Here is a 19439-nt window from a genome sequence, read left to right as displayed (position 1 = left end):
GTCTTTGTTAATAATAGAACATAGAGTACGGTCTAGACCTGCTCTGTTTGGAAAAAGTCTTCAGATAACATTTGTTGTGACTTAGCGCTACATAAATAAAGATTGATTGACTTTCATAATGCCGTGTGAGAGGTAACTGGCAGGTTTCTGTGTTGTATGGAGCACCAGAAAAGTACATGATATGTTTAAGATCAGCATCTTGCAGAAGTCTTAAACTGTGTGGACTACATGTGCACATCACGTGTTTGATGGTTAAATGATTCATCTTGCAGCCTTAAAGCCGGCAGCTCAGTCTGCAGGGAAACTTTACCTACAGTGCTCATTACCTGGCTCTGTTTCCACATCACATACAGCTCTGTGTGATTTGTGCATTAGATCAGAGAGAAGGTGTGCAGTGTGCGAGGACTGATTACCTTCATTAGATGAGTCATGATCTTCACTATCTCCTCCATGGAAGGCCTCTGAGAGGGGTCTTTGGACCAGCAGCGAGTCATCAGACTCTCAATGGGCTTGGGCAAGTTTTTGATTAGAGGAGGTCTTGTCCCTGAATGTGCGAAGAGGAAAAAACGAGTAATTGCTCACAGAGAGTCAAGAGCAACAAATAACTTTAGGCCAAACACCAGACAGGAAGAGAAATAGAGCACATTTACGCTTAAATCCCCCGTCCCCCAAACTATTCAGGCAGGAGAGAAGTATCAAACTAGTCCTGTGGTGATATTAGTGTCCCATTAGTATTCTCCTCCATCCATCTCTGGGATGAAATAAACTGCTGGGAGCGCTGCACAGGTGAACAAGCTTTTAAGCTGCTCTCTTCTGACAGACTCTAAAAAGAGAACTTTCATTTTTAATCCAGGGCTCTGATTTTAATGCTTTAGGGTGTAAATGACTGATTGCAACAAGAAGTTTGGGAATTATTCAATTGAATTTGCGGTATATTTGGCTGAAAATGCACCCCATCAAAGCGCATCCAGTAAGATCTTGTTTTTGTCTCTGACAGGATCAGATTGTTACATTACAAAAGATCCCGACAGAGAAAGAGCTTTTTGTTCCACAGTCAGATGCTTCCCTTATGAACTGAGCAGCCGTTACATCGCTCTCTCTTCAAAGACACAGAACTCTTTTAAAGGAAACATAAAGATCCTTTTGATTCACAGAAATGTGACGGTCAGTATTTGTTGAATCGGCCTGCAGTGTAACCCACAGATTTGGACGTTTGAAGACGGGCTTATGGTATGTCTCAAAAATTTGAGTGCAAAATAAAAGGAAAAGCACAAATTGTGATGTGAAAAACACCAAATGTTGCTTCAATTGTCCGCATGATAAAGAAAGAGGGGGTTCCAGGGTTGAGAAAAAGCAGTGTGTGCTGGCAGACAGGTGACGCAGTGAAAATGTTTGACATACAGTGTACACTGATTTATTTAGACGGGGTCTTTTAAGATGGCTGCAGTTTGTTTTACTGATACTTAACTCGATGGCTGTATATTGCCCTAAATATTAAAAACATTGACATTAACACAGATTTTTTATTAAAGCTCCTGTGAGGAGATTTTAGCTGGATGTGAAGCTGTTGTCTTTATGACCTAAAAAAAACAACAACAACAACACCAACACTGATGATTGTTAGTTCAATGTTAGTCCAGCGTATCCTGGGTCTTCCCAGTGGCCTCCTCCCAGAGGGACATGCCCGAAACACCTTCCCAGGGAGACGTCCGAGAGGTATCCTGACCAGACCACCTCATCTGGCTCCTCTCGAATATAATTTAAGACCCCAAAAACATTCAAACAACTTAAAAAAAAACTTCGTCTACTTGTGTGGAGGGATGGGCAATGATTTTCAAATATTTGTTCACTTAGTAAAAATCGAAGAGTTACTTTAAATATTTTCTCATTTTAAAAGTACAATTTTTCATCGTTTTTATCTGTGCCTGGTTGTAATACAGTATTCCCGCCAGAAGGTGGCTATAGAGCGTCTTAAAGCTGTTTGCTAACCGCATTAAGTAACAGAAGAAGAAGAATGCTGACTGCATTAAAAAGTAAACGAAGAAGAAAACATTAGTGACAGTGATTTTCTCCGTTTCTAAATCTCACGCTACTACACACATATGTCCAGAGACTGAGCATGGCTATAAAATATAAACACACACGCCACACTGTGTCACAGAAACACCGACGTAAAGATTGAGACAGACGCTGTCAGTGCCCGCTACCAACAGCCCCTCGTCATGCTGCTGGTTAACGCGACTGCCACACAAACGGGCTGTTCATAGGACAGGTGAGTGAGGGGCAGGGGGGGTGTTCGAATAATCGTGGAATAGATGCCAATGTTTATGGAATATTATTTTGGCTTGGAAATGCCAATCCCTGCTTGTCTGGAGGTTTAGAGAGAGCCGGAACCAAATCAATCGATTGAACGATCCATGAGAAGAGGACTGCAGGCTCTGTACATGGGGCGCCTGCTCCTCCAACTGAGCTAAACCAACCCCATAGTTTCTCCTCGTGTCAGGTTGTGTTGATTGTTGGCCTGATGGATGGATGTTTGACTCCTGACCGCCAGAACACGGATAGTAGAGAGCGACTTGAACCTTGAAACACCCAAACATGTATAACAACAGGGCCCAGGCCCAAAACCAGTCGAGTAAACCTTCTAACATCAGATCCGTGTCCGGTCTGTCTTGAGATTGATGCGTCGTGCTCCAGCATCCGACAAAAATAGAAGTCTTGCGTATCTGACCTGCCGGACCATAGACGCAGCCGGGACCAGCAGATCCGGTGTGAGTTAACACATTGACTAGAATAGAAACCTATCAGATCTGGTGCCGTGACAGATCAGGGACGGACCAGAAACGGATCTGGTGGAATTTGGCCATAACTCTCATAGTCTCCAAGCATTACTCGCAGGGCGGACACCTCTGAGGACTCACAGTGATGGAAAACTTGACATGGCCCTAGCATCCTGCAGCACACACATGATACACGCACACACACACACACACACACACACACACACACACACACACACACACACAGACACACATACACAGTCAGTGACTCACCGTTGTGCACAGCCCACATGATGCGGAAAGCCGGTCCTCCAATTTCATCAAAGGGCTTCCTGCGTGTGATCACCTCCCAGAGAATGATCCCCCAGCTGAACACATCACACTTCTCGCTGTAATTGCTGCCTGAGAGTTAGAGAGGAACACACAGCAACACTTAGGTCCTTTTCCAACCAGAGAAACGCTCCGTTTGACATCGCTGACTGCCTGATAAAGCTAATTCTCTGTGGCACGTAGGAGATGGGAGTCTGGGAAAGCACAGCAGCCTTTGTCTCATCTTCACGTCCACAGAAGGGAGGAGGAAAAAAAGAGGGGAGCAATCTGTATCAAGAAACAGCTCCTGTGTTGCTTAATTACTGCGCCTCTTATTGCTGAATTAAAGTGCACATCACACACCTATTATAAGTTGCTGTGCTGAGACGTTCTGGTTGCATTTCACTCTGATGCAAATGAGTTGTAAGGAGTTCACGGAGAGGGCAGGAGTGAGATGCGTAATTGCACTGGAGGCTTGTAACTAGCCTCCAAAAACAAGATAATGACCAGAGCTTAATTCCGTTTTTCCTCCTGACCCTCTTTGCCAAGAACACGTCTCATCATGTAGAAATACATTAGGCTGAATGAGAGCACAAACGCTGCACCGGTGTCTCTCGAGGGAAATAAAGCCACCAGCATCATGCCATTCATCTTCCCAGCATGCTTTGGGAGACGACCATCAATAAAGCAGCAGAGTGAAGCTGCTGATGATGAATCAAGAATTAATGCCTCCATGCTGGGAGCGCTAAGCTGCTATTAGTGTGAAAAGTGACAAAACAAAGTTGGGCGCATGACGGCGCGGGAGAGAAATGGCAGAGCTGGATCTTTGTGGGGATTTAAAGAAATCAAAGCGGACACACATCAAGACTTTTCAGCTAAAAACCATCTGACGGGGAGGGAGTCCAGAGCGCTTCAGCTGCTTGGAATGCCGCTCATACTTGCCTTCGAATACCTCCGGGGCCATCCATGCTGCACTTCCTTTGTTGTTGGTCATGTGGGTCTGAATGTCGCATGCTGTTCCAAAGTCGCATATCTTCAGCACAGTGCCGCCTGCCACCAGAAGCAGACTGGAACAAAGAGGGGAGAACGAAACCCTGTTAGACACTGACTGTGATTTCAAAGAGAAGAGAGAGAGCTTGTTTGCGTAAAGCTACGTGTACGTGAGGCATTTATTCAGTGTCAGTTAACACACGTGAAAAACTGTGATTAATTTATGTATGTTCAGTACGCCTCCACCTTTGTCTACAGACCTATTCTCTGAGGTCGTTCATGTCATCAACTTTCCATTTAAAACATCCTTCAAAATAAAAAACGGCCTCCATCCAGATTAGGGATGTTAACAATTGATCGTGTTGAAGATGTTTTTTTGTTTTCAATTTTCTATAACCTGGAACAAACATCAAGTGGTCTCATATTTCTTTCAGCTATCAGGGAGGTGGTTTAAGTTTAAAGCATGTTTGGATGTGAATCAGCTGACTGAAGGTGTTGCACACAGCGGAGACGCTCAGCTGGGGGCTGTGGCTGAGTGACAGGTCTCCATGATTACTTTTCTTCTCTGCCGCCGGACTGATTATGTCTCCATAAGAACGAGTAGACAGAAAACTGGACACTGTGGGTCTGAAATCTGTTTCTGTTCAGCTCTCTTGTTGCAGTAAATCCACATGTTGAAGTCTGAGCCTTCACTTTATATGACTATGTCTGCAGAGATTATTTTTATGAGCCTGCTCCACATGTTGATATTCAGTGTTTAACATTTTCTACGCCTCATTATGAGGGATATAGGTGAGAATGTGTTTCTGGATGTGTCCTTACTTCTGTTCTTACACTGTCATATGTCCCTGCAATCAGGTAACACGACTCAGTGCAACCACATCTTCAACACTGCAGGATCATCCTTTTATCTTACCCGTATCGTGATGCAACACGTCGGGTGTGTTTTTAAAATGCTGTGTAACAAAATAATCCTTTACATTTAGGTGAGCAGTCTGCACAGTTATACTGTTATTATTTTGTCTTTTTATTGCCTCCATGTTTTGTTTTGTTTTGACTTATCCAACGTTCTCTTGTCTTCAGTGAACGACTGTAACGACGAGTAAATGTCCCCTGTAGAGAATAAACAAAGCTCATCTTCTATCGTTAAAAACAAGAGCTGCAACACAAGTTCAAGTCAAATCAGAGTTTAACGTCTGAAGAGAGCAGAACAGAAAATAACTCTTTACTTTTTGCACACAACAGGCTGATTTTTGTCTTTTATTAGTGTGTGCAGTTATATAACATTAAACAGCATAAGCAGGACAGAGTCAGTCTTACAGCTGAGACAATGTTTGCAGAAAGACAGGGCAGTCTGACAGCAGAGCCAGCTGTGTGGACTCTTAAAGTGATGTGGACTCTGTCAGTCAGGAGGGCTCCTTCAGGTAGTGAGACTATGATTTGTTGCAGACCTTGTTGACAGCAGGACATAGCTTGACTTCTGTCACTAAAAGGGGCACCATCTACTGTAGGTGATAACTTGACTATAAACAAAAACCTCTTATCTAATAAAAAGCTTGAATAGTGTCGCTCACGTACGCTAGCTCTCAAAGTATAAGAGCGTTTCTAAACAATCCCACCACAGGACATGACTTTAAAGTCCAAGCTCGCTCTGATGAGACTCATTACACACAGTGTAGGAATAGTTTCCTGCACAATAACCCAGAGTTGACAGTTTGTCACGATGCATGGCCTTGTTATTCCTAGAAACTCCACAACAGTCCTCTAGGAAACGGAGCAGCTGATCATTCCCACAGAGTCCTGCCAGGAGCAATCTCTCCCCCACAGTAAACACGCCTCAGTATCACCATGTTACCGGGTGTGCAGGCTGATAACAGCGCTGCTACAAACACATGCAAAGGCTTGCAGCGATGCTCTATGCTCTTTTGAGTTTACACAGCAAGATCCTCTAAGTCAGGTTTGATTTTGGGGTTCATCAGGAGTCAGAACACGGTTTAGAAGTTTAAAGCATGACGAGAATGTTCTTTGAACTTTTGTGGCATCGAAGAATTAGCAACTAAAGAGGATTGAGCTCTCTTAATTAGCTTCAGCTTCCACACAGACACCCTGCATGTTCCTGCAGGAGCCCTCTGTGTCTGAACCTTCACTGCATCACTGCACTGATATTACTGCATTCAATAAATACTTTGTTTTGAGACAGTCCTAAATCAGGTGTGAGTCTGCGTGTGTCTCACAGTGTGTGCTGTGAAATGTTAAAGATAACTCAAATTTGGCTGGGGCGATATTGAAAATGATGTTATCATGATCAAATATTTCGTATGAGTCGATATCGATAATTATCCCGATAAATTTCAAATCATTATTTCATTTCAATTTAAAGGCAGATTTTTGCTCCTGAGTGAAAGTTGTCAGTCAGAAAATTGTGCACTGCGTATCAGTTCAGTAGAGTATTATTTTGAGTTGTGCTCTCCCCTTAAAGATTACTAAGGGTTATTAGGGCAGAGCGATATTGTTTCCCACAGTGCAGTGAATGCATCACGGTTATTCAGTGTTCAGTTGTCCTACGGTCGGTTTGGATATTAGATGTGTTAGAAATGCACAGCAGAAGTTGTCTCTGTGCGCTTCCTTTACCCACATCCTGAAAGTAGATTTAATGAAGTGTATTTAGTTAATAGTTAACGCAGAGTCGACGCAGTGTCAGACTAACGACTCTGCTTTGAGCTGGTAGGTTTTACGTTTTCTTCGGTGTCGCTGCGGCTCGTCTCAGCTGTGTTTACATTCCGCTCTAAACTTTAAGCCCCGCCTACCTCTCACCCTGTGACATGATTGGCTGTTAAAGGTGACATATCACACTTTGTTCATCAATATATATTGGTCTAAGAGGTCCCCAAAACATGTCTTTAAAGTTTATGCTCAAAAAAACACTTTGAAATCCGGTTTTGGCATGCCTGAAAAGCCCTCTTCTTCAGTCCTCCTCAGAACACTCTGTTTTCTCTCTGACCACGCCCCTCAGGAAGTGGATGTGCCTCGGCTCTCCAGCACGTTGATCTAATGTTTACATGTTGGCTGAATACACACGGCTGCTCAGAGATCACGTTACTTCAACCCTCTGAATCTGATCCAGAATCTCATCCTGACGGAGAGGCGCCTGTAGCAGGACCTTTCTAAACCATTGGTCACAGATTTAGTGTTTCTTGTTGTTTTATTTATCAGTATGTCGACGTGTGTCTTGGTACACAGTTACGAACATGTAGCTATGTGGCTATGCTAACTAGCGCTAGCACTTATCCATGATAAATAAAAATCATCCACTAGATCTTCAAATCTGCAGACGTGGGGAGTAAAACCGACCTCTACCAGAAAGGCAGCAGGACCTTTCTGAAGGATTGGTCATAGATTTAGTGTTTCTTGTTGTTTTAATTTGTCAGTATGTCGACGTGTGTCTTGGTACACAGCTACAGCTACAGCTATGAACATGTAGCTATGTGGCTATGCTAACTAGCGCTAGCACTTATCCATGATAAATAAAAATCATCCACAAGATCTTCAAATCTGCAGACGTGGGGAGTAAAACCGACCTTTGCCAGAAAGGCAGCGGGACTTTTTCTGAAGGATGGGTCACAGATTCTGTGTTTCTTGTTGTTTTATTTGTCAGTATGTAGACGTGTGTCTTGGTACACAGCTACAGCTACGACATGTAGCTATGTAGCTATGCTAACTAGCGCTAGCACTTATCCATGATAAATAAAAATCATCCACTAGATCTTCAAATCTGCAGACGTGGGGAGTAAAACCGACCTTTGTGTTTATTAAGACAGCCTCCAACTAGCATGCCTCCCTCCTAAGCTCCTTGTTAGCACACATTTGTGCAGGTAATGAAAAACGGAGGGGGGATTCAGTATTATTTTATACAGTCTATGGGCTGAACAAGCTCCGAGCTCTGACTCCGTGACAGACCGGATATTGTTGTTACGTAACAAAAACACGGAAGTCTGAAACGGCTCGTTTCACACACATTTACAGAAAGGTGAAGAAATCAGAACAGGGGCAGAATGGATTTTTTTCATTCTCGGGGGGTTTGTAGACATGCCAGGGACACATATTTCAGGTAGAGAACCATTAAAAAGTCCATTTTGCATGATATGTCACCTTTAATTGCCGTCTTCTTCTTCTGTCTAACATTAGGTGGTAACTAGCGTCTAAGGCTCATTAGCTCTAGGGCTGTAATGATGAGTCGACATAATCGATTACTTCGACTACAAAAATTTGTCGACCCGGAAAATGTAGCATTGACACATCATATTATTTTTGTTATTATTATTGTTTTCGGCCGAAAACCTTTTATCACCGAAACAACACGGCCGAAATGTTGTGATGACGCACTGCTAACTAGGCCAACTATGTCTATGTGTATGTGTGATAGAAGTGAAGTGGCAGGTTACTTAGTAGCGTAGCAGAGTGTATGTGACAGACAACAATGTAGATCAGACCCCCCTCCTCTATGTGTTACCCTGTGACACAGAGAGGAGACACTTATCAGCTGCAGCAGCTGCAGCACGCGATGCAGGGATTTTCATGTTACCACGGCTCTACCTGCTTCAAAGTGTGTTAACACTCTGTTTTCTTAAGTCCAAAACATGTAGGATCGATGTAGGTAGCAGTGACTTGAAGCTAAATGAACAACTGTACATATTTTAACTCCCGACTGCCGCCGCTATCGGAGTTTAGCTACTTCGAAGATAAACATTATGTTCCTGAAGAACCCTTCACAGTAAAAGTCCCCGTATGTTACAAGTAGTATGTAGTCCCAAAAACTTTTTTTGAAAGGGCTATAACAGGAAGCAGCATGTTCACAAATCTCAGAGTAAAATAAAGCACCTGGAGATGTCTAAATATGTCTCGGCAAAGATTTTCGGTGCATCCCCAATATTTACGCAGTAAGAAATCTGTGATAATTTGTTTAACTTACTGCACTGTTATAAAACATGATATATATATATATATATATATATATATATATATATAGCCTTAATTTTGTAAAATAATACAATAACAACAATACTCTGTATTGTTCCTTCTATTTAAGTTGTGCTAAGCAAAGGCGTGTGGATGAGTTTGTGATGAGGAGAGACTCATGCAGCCCTCAAATACTTGAGCCAAATAATCATGACTAATCGACTAATCGAAAAAATAATTGATAGATTAGTCACCCAGCCTTCACTACAAATGCCTCTGACTAAGACTCATTTGTACTGACACCTAGGGCTGGGCAATAAAACGAAAACGATAATTATCGTGACAGAATTTTTCTCAATATAAATGTAACAAATGTTCAATAAAAAATGTAAATGCTGTGCATCTGGAACACGTTTAATGTCCACCGCGACAGTGGGACAACTGAACACTGAATAACTATGATGCATTCAATGAACTGCAGGAAACAATATCGACCAACAAAAAACAAAACAATATGTAGCCGTAAGTAATCTCAAAGGGGAGTGCACTATTCAAAACAATACTCTAATAAATTGATAGACAGTATACGATTTGATTTATCTTTGTTTTAAATTCAAATTATGCATATAACTTCAACCTGAGAAAAATAAGAATCTACGAATTACACTTCACAAAAATCTCACCTTAAACAAAAGACCTGCTTCCTGTTTGCACCGTCAGAAATAATGGATTCAAGAAGCTGATCAGAAAACTAAATCCAGATACAAACTAACAAACTGTCTTCAACTTTCACTCAGAAATAAAAATCTGACTTTAATTTAAATGAAATAATGATTTGATGTCTATTGTGATAATTACCGATATCAACTGATATCAAATATTTTATCGTAATAACATCATTTTCAATATCGCCCAGCTCTAATCACAAGTATTAGACAAGATATGTTCAAATGCACAGATGAAACCTGTAGCCTCCACGCACACAGTCACCGGCACAGAGGCTTCATAATAATAATAACTTACATGAACAGAAACAGTTCAGAGAGTGAAGGGGGGAAATCAAAGACTTTGATTTGCATCAAATCACAATAAAAAAAAATAACCTTGCTGAACTGGTCTCGTACTGAGACACAGGAGAATGTTTGTGCTACTTTGAAAGCCTTTAAGTGTTTCAAATAAACATGGACTAAATAAAGAAGTTACAGGAAACCAGAAGGCACTTTGTTGGCACAGTGAAACAAGGAAACAAGAGAGTGTGAGGTGAGGAGGAGCATACTTGGGTGGCTTGAGGTCCCTGTGAATGAGAGCCTTTGGTTTCATGCCATGGAGATAGGCCACGCCCTGGGAACACTGAAAACACCAGCTCATGGCATGGGAGGCAGTGTAATAGGGGAGGGGTTCAGCACCATGCAGCACTGTGGACAAGAGAGCACAGTCACAACCACCAGCACAGACAATAAACCCCCACAGGAACCAGGCAGTCACACACACTGATACACAAACACAGGGCTGACTACCTCTCTCTACAGCACCTCTGACAAGTTCATTCCAGGAGGACACACTGAGGGTTCACCGTTCAGTAACGACACTTACAGCTCCACTGAATGACATCAAAGTTAGGGGACTGCCGTGCAGCTCCCCGGAGGAACTTTGATAAGAGATTCCGTAACAAGGGAGGAGAGGTCATCATGAACCGTAAAGCACAGTGCAGAGTCCCAAACTGTGGGAGACAGCTCCTGGAAGAACTTGAACCTCTGGGGAGGGGAACAGATACAAGCCCTACTCACAGTATCACACACTCATGCATACTTCGATTACCTTCATGGACATACTGTCACTGCAGGTATAAACGGTCACATTATAAAGGTATATTCTGATTTCTGATCAGAGCTTGGGCTCCAGTGTTTTCAGTTTGAAGTACAGTCGCTGATATCTGAGAGCACGGCAGCATCAACCACGTTATCAGAGTCCTGCTTGGCTGGAACACAAGATACAACCATCAGAAAGCTGGTAATGAACCAACAGTGTATTTAGACTGTAGTTACAAATTATACAGCTCGTCAGGTTTACTCTTTTTATTTCTGTATTTGGTAATATTGTTATTATTGTTTTTTTGTTTGTTTGTTTGTTTTTACCCACTTATTTCTTTTTTTAAACATTAACCCCTTCATTTTATTTTATATTCACTATTATGTATTTTCTTATTTTTTATTTATTTGAAATTATTATCATTTATTATTATTGTTTTTTTATTGTTATTATTTGTATTGGGTTTTTTTTCTTTTTCACTTATTTATTTTTTAAACATTAACCTATTTATTTTATTTTCACTATTATTTATTTTCTTATTTATTTATCTTTTATTTTGAATTAATATAATTTATTGTTATTGTTTTTTTTCTTTCATCTTTATCTTGTTTTCTAATACAAAACAAATCCCTTGCTTTGATAGTTTACATTGATCTTTTCTTTATAATATGTAAAAAGTCAAATAAACAAATCTTTGAAAAAATTTAAATTAAAAAATTAAAATACAGCTTGTTAAGGCAGGATTGTTACTCCCATATACCAGGAAAGGTATTTCTTACTTTACTTGATATTTGTTTGTTTTTTAGGTTATGTTGTTGTTTATTGGTTATGTTTTGTGGCTTTTTTGCATGTATGATAGGACAGCTCTGGAGAGACAGGAAATGTTGGGAACAGAGAGCGGAGGAAGACATGCATTAAATGGTCGCGGCCAGGAGTCGAATCGGTGACCTCTGCGACTCTATGTGTGGGGCGCTTCGACCACGAGGCCACCAGCCCCCCAGACGTGCATGTCTGAGTCTGTTTGTATGCAGAGTCTTTTTTATGCCTCTCTGCACGATGCAAAACCACAGATTTAGACTCCCACATCACGCTGCAGCAGAATCCAAAGGAGAGCAGAGCTTTGTCACGGGGCTACTGCAGACTTAAGCTGAAAAGGAGTCTTGATTATTTTACACCTGGGCTCCTTTTTTAAAATATTTTTCCAGCAGGTATTTAGAGTTAAAACAACTCACGGGTAGAAAAAAATCTGAAATTGCTTGTGTACATTTTCCTCTGACTGCAAAGTGGCATCAATAACTAATTTTAAAAGTATTTCCTTTTTTCTTTTTAAAGTCTGATAACATTACATGACAGCTTCTGGATGCTCGATACTGTAAGATAATTGTATTTTTCCTTTCTGAAGTTTATCATGCAATATAATAAAATATAGGAATTTATCCCAGAAGAATGCAAAGTGTTTTATGTTCCAACAACAGTTTCACTTTTGCTTTCACAAACCTGCTTCTTACTTTTCCCACACTTTTGCTTGTTTGTTGTGTTTTTATTTTAATTTTATTTTTTGTTATTTGGAATCAAGAGGACTAATTATTTGAATCACAGGATGTACTGATGTATTTGGACCTGTACACTCAATAAAATAAAATTATATATATATAAAAAAAAACTTTTCCCACACTGAGTCCAGCCCTCCGACAGCGACTGACACACCCACCAGGAGGAGGTGGAGCGACATATTACTTGGGAAACTTTACTGGTTTGACTCGTCCTGTGATGTGACTCTTAGGATATATCATTCAGCCTTATTAAGGATCCCTGCAGAGGAAGATCTTGTGGTACGAGATCATTCTTTTAAAATAAAAACAGCCTTTACATTTTCCTTTACAAAAGTACCAGACTCCTTAATCAAAGATGGTGGTTTCCCCCTGCTGAAACTGGAGTTACTGATGAACCACTTAGCGATGGGACATCATTTTCGAATGCTTGAATATTAAAGTTGAATTTGTTTTCACCAGTGCCTGGTTCTAATGCGGTACTCCTGCCAGACGGTGGCGATAGAGTGTCTTAAAGCTGTTTGCTAACCGCATTAAGTAACAGGAGAAGAGGAATGCTAACTGCAATGAACAGCAAATCGATTATGAACAATCACAGAATAGATGCCTGTGATTATCCAATAGTATTTCAGCTTGAAATGCCCATCCCTACACTGCTTCGTTTAGCCCACAAACAAACTTACTGGCGCTAGTTTTTGCCAATAAAGCTTGGCTGTTTTGACAAAGGAATCAAAGAGCTGTTTCTGGTGTAATGAATCATCTTCCTCTGTCACTCAAAGGTCTACCTCTGCAGGGATCCTTTCTGCCATGTTGTCCGACACTTAGAAAAACAATACAGTGACAACATTTTGCAGTGGATGCACTAAGGATGACACAGCAGGCTCTCTCTCGGCTGCAATCTGAAACTTTTGAGCCAATCAGCTGTTTAGACCCAAAATCGTCAGAGGAAGTTCAGGTTTCAAAATATCAGATAACCCTTTAAGACCGACCCCATCAATCATGTGATTGTATTTCCAACACCTTTGGATTAACGCTCAGCTATGATGCTTTGTTCTCAGATAGAAGCGACCGACTCACAAGCTGATCTTGAAAAAGTTTCTCGAGGGTCAAATTGAAGAAACAAGAACCGAACTGGAGTCAAGAGGATTCCTCTTTCCTCTGTCCTATTTTAAGATTTGTGAGTGATACGTTTATACTATTGTGCTGTAATCTTAAGCGGCCCTTATTCATTAAGTCACGCCTTTCTTTCAGCGGTGCACTTACTGCGGATAAGGTAACAGCCTTGACGTCAGGTCCCACGGTGCCGGGACATACAGCTTCTATCTTTAAAAAGTCCTTATAGTAGCACTTCACAGAGGTGTTAATGTCGCCTAATTATTTCCACGTCTCACTCTGGAAACTAAATTCAGGAGCAGACGAGGCTGTGCTGCATATCACTGAGCAAACACGATCACATAAAGGAACTGGACTGGATGTGACCCGAGCAAGCAAACAGTGAGAGGGTGGACTGAACAGGGCAGCTTCTCACGGCTGTGCAGGGCTGTGGTTATTTCACTGCTAGCAAAGTGGAACAGAAGACTCCATTTATGATACAGCGGTGATGTGTTCAAAGACTCACCATTGTACAGCGACCCCCCTTCAGCATACTCCATCACAAGGCAGACCTGAGAGGGGAAGACAGTCATAAGAAACTCAGCAGACACACTTAAAACTGTGCTAATACACACCACTGTTCACCTCTATGAACCTCTAAACTCTGCTTTTACATGTTGTGGCATCTTAGATTACAATTACAAGATGAGACGTTTTAAAAAGTAGTAAATCGATTGTATTGATACTAGGAAATGACGCATTGGATTTAAGCACGGCAGACTTTATATGGATGTGTTTTTTTTTGCACTTTTAATGATAAAGATGTTAAACGTTACTCAATTCAGGCTTCCTTTCTGTGACATCATTGCCACGCGCCAGCAGACAACAAAACATAACATGGCGGATGGCAGAGGAGAAGCCAGCGAGCGAGAAATTATCAAGCCATCATTGCGATCCAGTGTGTGGAAACACTTTGGCTTTTGCAAAGACAGAGATGTTCTAAAGAAGTCGCTCGCTGTTTTTAGGATATGTAAAGGTCAACACCACAAATCTATCCAACCAACTACTAAGGCGCCATGGGATTTCACATAACGCCGGCCATCCAGGCACTTCTTGCAGCATTCCTGCTGCAGCAGCAGCGCAAGGTAACATCACGGCAACAACAGGAATCAAGGACTGTCCAGTATCAAGGTGTTTATTTCACAGTCACACTGGTTGAACCACGAATCATGACACGAATCGAATCGTTGGTAAAAAGAATCGTTACACCCCTAGTGCTACATAAATAAAGTTATTATTATTATTATAATTATTATTATTACTCCAGTAGACTTCCTCATCTTTAAATCTAAAGCAGGCTGTAATGGCAGCAACTTAATCCTTGGGAGAAAATGTCTCGTATCAAACAGCATCCTCACAAAGTTCATATTTTCATGGGCTCAGATTATTCCTTTAAGTTTCTGACAAACTGCACAGAGAGAATCCACATGGAGAAAGACCTCTTTGTGTTTGGGTCAGACTCTATTTCAACCCAAGAGAAGCATCACACTACTCTCTGCAAACAACAAGACTGAATGTCATCGAACAGTTGTTGCAGGTAAACCACCACACACTGCCTGGATCTATTTATTTGAGTTAAATTAGTTTCTTGGTTCCAACATCAGTGTTGGAAACCAGACGTCTCCCGATTGTGTCTCTGTCACTAACGCACACCGGGGGGTAAAAATCCTCAATGAAGAGGAGACTGGTTCACACAGCACACCTGCTGCAGGTAGAGACGAGGCTAAAGGCTGATTTATATTTCTGCGTTGAATCAACGGCGTACCCTACGCCCACATCGGCCGCACATCGGCCGCACATCGGCCGCACATCGGCCGCACATCGGCCGCACATCGGCCGCACATCGGCCGCACATCGGCCGTGTATTTCATCTCCTCCTCTCTATTCTTCATGTAATCATGTCTGTATGATAAACAGCAACATGTATTAGCTGTAGATTAACATAACATGCTCTGACTCTCTGTGGAAAAGTAAACAGAGATCGTAGCGGGGCCGGAAGCAGGCGACCGGCTATCAGAGAGACCGCACTGCCCTCTAGTGTTTCGGCGGAGAATTGCTGCGCGACACAGACACACCGACGCACAAGTATGTGGGGCTCATGGCCGCGTCAGCCCCTGCTGCGTAGGGGAGACGCAGAAGTATAAATCAGCCTTAACACTGAGCCCCTCCAATAATAACTCAGCCTGTCACAGGAATGCATCACTTTTATTGCTAAAGATTAGACGCACAGCGGGGAAAATATGAACTCTTCATGTCCGACGGTCATTCTTAAGTTTTCATCTGAGTTTGTATTATCAGTGATGCACTTTAGCTCGTCATAGTCTCGTTTTCATCTTGAAAAAATGAGTTGTTGATGAACATTTATCGTATCATAGTGCTGCGATGTGTGTATGTGAGAGCACGTGTTTGTGTGTCTGTGTGCGCATCGTGGCAGAACTCTGCCATGTGATACAAAGAGCATGTAAATAAGATAAATAACATCAGGATGTTTAGTCAAGTTTAAGACCTGATCTATAAGAGAGGTAACCCTGAATTACTTCTGCTGTGATCTGGCACTATATAGAAAACAAAATTAACTGATGGTAAGTCGCTAAAAATTAACTGATGGTCGGGGAAACACTGAACACAATAAATGTGTATCATCAAATAACAAAGACAACAAAAGCCCTAACTGATTGAGGCAGCAGTGGACCCACAACTCCTGTTTTCTGCACAACAGAATGACATTTTTTATCAAAGGAGTCTTGCAGCTATGACGATCATACATGCATACAGGCATAGCAAAGAAGCTGACTTCATTTTTGACTCCAAGGATTATGTGAGACCCCCAACAGTCTCTTTTTGTGGGTGAAAAAGTTTCAACCGGTCAGTCTTTTACACACCATGAGTTCTTAAAATAGAGCCTAAGGCTAAAAAGTGACAGAGTCCTCATTTGTGTGATGTATGAGTATTAAGTGAGGGATAATGTATAGTGAGCAGGTGCTTATGTGACATTGAATCCCAGAGACCCCAACATGAGGTTCCACCCTGAAGGGATTCTATTTCACATCAACACCTGCTCACTGTACATTATAACACTTCTACCAATTAGACACACAAAAAACCTGACACTGAACTCACCGGATTATGACAGGAGCCATACAGCTTCACAATGTTTGGGTGATTCACACGTGAGAGCTGCCGGAGCTGCAGACAAAGAGAAAACACCTGAAGTCAACAAATATTTACCAGCCAGTGTCATCGCTAACGCTCTGAGCTGCTGTTTGATGACATAAACAAAGCAGTGTCGTTAAGCCATGACTGAGTGCAACAGAAAAACTATATAAACATACCTCTACTATGAAGGCTTTCCTCTCCGATTCACTCTCAATGGTCTTGATTGCAACATCTTTGCCTTTCCACTTGGCTTTGCAGACAACCCCGAAGGCTCCTCTGCCCACCACCTGAAGAGGGACAGTGACAAGACACTCAGCACCAGCTTAGCATATTAACATCTGCATGAGCATGAAGAAAACAAAGTCAGGTGCATCTCCATAAAATAGAATATTGTGAAAACGTTCAATATTTTGTGTTTTCTAAGAGTGAAAATTTAACTTATTTGAGACTTCACCTTGACTTCCCCCCTCAGTGCCTCTCCTACCATCCTCAGTCACTTCCCACCTCAATCCAGCCTCAAGCAGCCTTTAATCTTGTTGGATAATAAAACTCCCTTTTAACCTCTTACCTTGTCTCATGATCTGCTTCTGTGTCCAATTGTAGTGTGTTAGCACATTGCAACACGTGTCTATTCTACTTCTATGCCTTTATCTTTTACTGATTGTAATGTAATGCCCTCACTTGTTCTTTATTCTACGTTTAACATGCAGGTCAGCTCGTCGTACCTAAAGTCTCTAACAGTAGCATGGGAGGTAGAACCTTCAGTTATCAGGCCCCTCTCCTTTGGAATCATCTACCAGTCAGGGTCTCTCTACTTTTAAGAGTAGGCTTCAAACTTTCCTTTTTGATAAAGCTCATAGTTAGAGCTGGATCAGGCTTGGACCAGCTTCTAGTTATGCTGTGAAAGGCTTAGACTGTCGGGGGAACTGACACACTAGGATCCTGTCTTTCCCTCTCTCTCCTCTGTCTGTCTGTCACTTACTTTAACTCTTCCTGTCCCATTAAAGTTATTAACCATAGACCTTTCTGGAGTCCCTGAGCTCCCTTGTCTCGTAGGTTCCTCTGGATCTCTGCCGTAGACGGCCTGCTGCTGTGGACGTGCCAGACTCCAGCTGCTACAACTACTACTATCCATCTCATCACTATCATCGCACTCTCTCTTATTCTTATTATTCTTCTCTATATCCCTCTCTCCAACATGTCCTCAGCAGATGTGTGTCTTACATGAGTCTGGTCCTGCTAGAGGTTTCTACCTGTTAAAGGAAGTTTGTCCTTGCCACTGTAACTTGCTAAATGCTGCAAAGTGCTCTGCTCATAGTGGATTAAGATGAGATCCAACTGAGTCCTGTCTGTACGATGGGACTGGATCTTATCCTGTCTTGATGTTGGGTCTTTGTTAATAATAGAACATAGAGTACGGTCTAGACCTGCTCTGTTTGAAAAGTGTCTGAGGATAACGTTTGTTGGGATTTGGCGCTGTATAAATAAAGATTGATTGACTGATGTAAAACAATAATAAAAACAAAAGTGTCAATAAAATGAAAGTGTACTTAAAAAAAACAACCTTTATTCTAATGTATTGAGATCTGATTGTGATGCACCTGCACAGACAACTCACCTCCTCGACTTCAATATCCTCATAGTTGATTTCTTCAAACGGATACCCAGGCGGTGTTTCCAGAGTTTCAGCGGATGATAACGACAGAGACATTACTAGCTAACGTCAGCTAGTAAGTTACTGCAAAGAAGCAGACAGATCAAATGTTAATTTAAAGAGTGATCAGGAAAACTGAGCTCAAACATGCGCCAGCTAGGGTCACATCCTTCCTCTTTATGAGACGATAACAGTACATTAACTCCCCTCTACACAGGGACCTGGGTAAATAAGATAACGATGGGTCCTGTGAGGTACACACTCTGTGGCGAGCTGTAAAACAAGATACAGCAGCTTAGCTTCTCCTTCTGTCAGCTCGTATGATTCTCTCTGCCAGCTGGATAACCGCGGAGCTAGCTGTCACTGACATTTAGGAGTGAGGAGAGTTCGTGTACCAACAGCGCACCTACATGCACGGAGTATCACTGTAGACCGCTGCTGAACACATAGCACTATCATTACATGACCACAGATTGATTTATACTCATCAAAAGGCCTGCTGTGTGTTTCTAGAGAGCTTACGTTAGCCTGCTGGCCTGATGCTAACGCTAGCTACTAGCTATTAGCTGTAACAATCCAACCGTTCGCAGTTGACTTGTCGCCGGCTCCGGCTGATGTTTCCTTCTATTCATGAACGGGAGGACTAGGAGGAACATTCATCTTTTAAAAATCATCTTTCCACATCCACTTGAGAGCCAGACATAACTTTTTCACAACTCGTCTAGCTGGCTTGCTAGGAGTGTATTTTTATTCTCCATCAGGAAGTGTGTGCGCTCTGTAATTGTGTCCGACGTAACCTTAAACCGGAACCTTTAGTCAAACGTTATTCGTGATATTTGACGCCAACAGGAAAATCGCACTGTATTTATTTTTAACGACAAACTTACTTTGACATGTCATTATTTCAGAATTATTATAACTGTTATTTTAATGTGTTTTAGTATGTGGTTTTATTTCAGAAGTTAATATTGTGCATACAAGTTATTGTGCATACAATTTCATGTGCATACAAGTTATTGTGCCACACGTCGTTATGGTACTTTTCTGATTGCGTTCACAGGATAATAAGTTATTCAAGATATG

General features: G+C 41.7%; 1 protein-coding gene across 3 annotated transcripts in view; it reads right to left on the bottom strand.

The window, feature by feature from the left end:
- map3k7 (mitogen-activated protein kinase kinase kinase 7) overlaps positions 1-19133 on the bottom strand; it is a 39087-nt gene extending 19954 nt beyond the window's left edge. For 2 of the 3 annotated variants that reach the window (XM_034699570.1, XM_034699572.1), the window contains exons 1-9: positions 18879-19133; positions 18321-18440; positions 16879-16989; positions 16667-16732; positions 14013-14058; positions 10312-10450; positions 4032-4156; positions 3054-3182; positions 414-544 (exon numbers count right to left, since the gene is read on the bottom strand). In XM_034699570.1, the coding sequence (XP_034555461.1) occupies positions 414-544; positions 3054-3182; positions 4032-4156; positions 10312-10450; positions 14013-14058; positions 16667-16732; positions 16879-16989; positions 18321-18413 (840 nt within the window). In that variant the 5' untranslated portion in view covers positions 18414-18440; positions 18879-19133. The remainder of the gene's footprint in view (positions 1-413; positions 545-3053; positions 3183-4031; positions 4157-10311; positions 10451-14012; positions 14059-16666; positions 16733-16878; positions 16990-18320; positions 18441-18878) is intronic. The other variant, XM_034699571.1, reaches the window with a different exon arrangement.
- Between the last annotated feature and the right edge of the window lie 306 nt (positions 19134-19439).

The sequence above is a fragment of the Notolabrus celidotus genome, chromosome 13 (assembly GCF_009762535.1).
Source record: "Notolabrus celidotus isolate fNotCel1 chromosome 13, fNotCel1.pri, whole genome shotgun sequence".
In the NCBI taxonomy this organism is placed as follows: domain Eukaryota; kingdom Metazoa; phylum Chordata; class Actinopteri; order Labriformes; family Labridae; genus Notolabrus; species Notolabrus celidotus.
The sequence above is the reverse complement of the archived record's forward strand: the minus strand, read 5'-3'. Positions and strand labels throughout refer to the sequence as shown.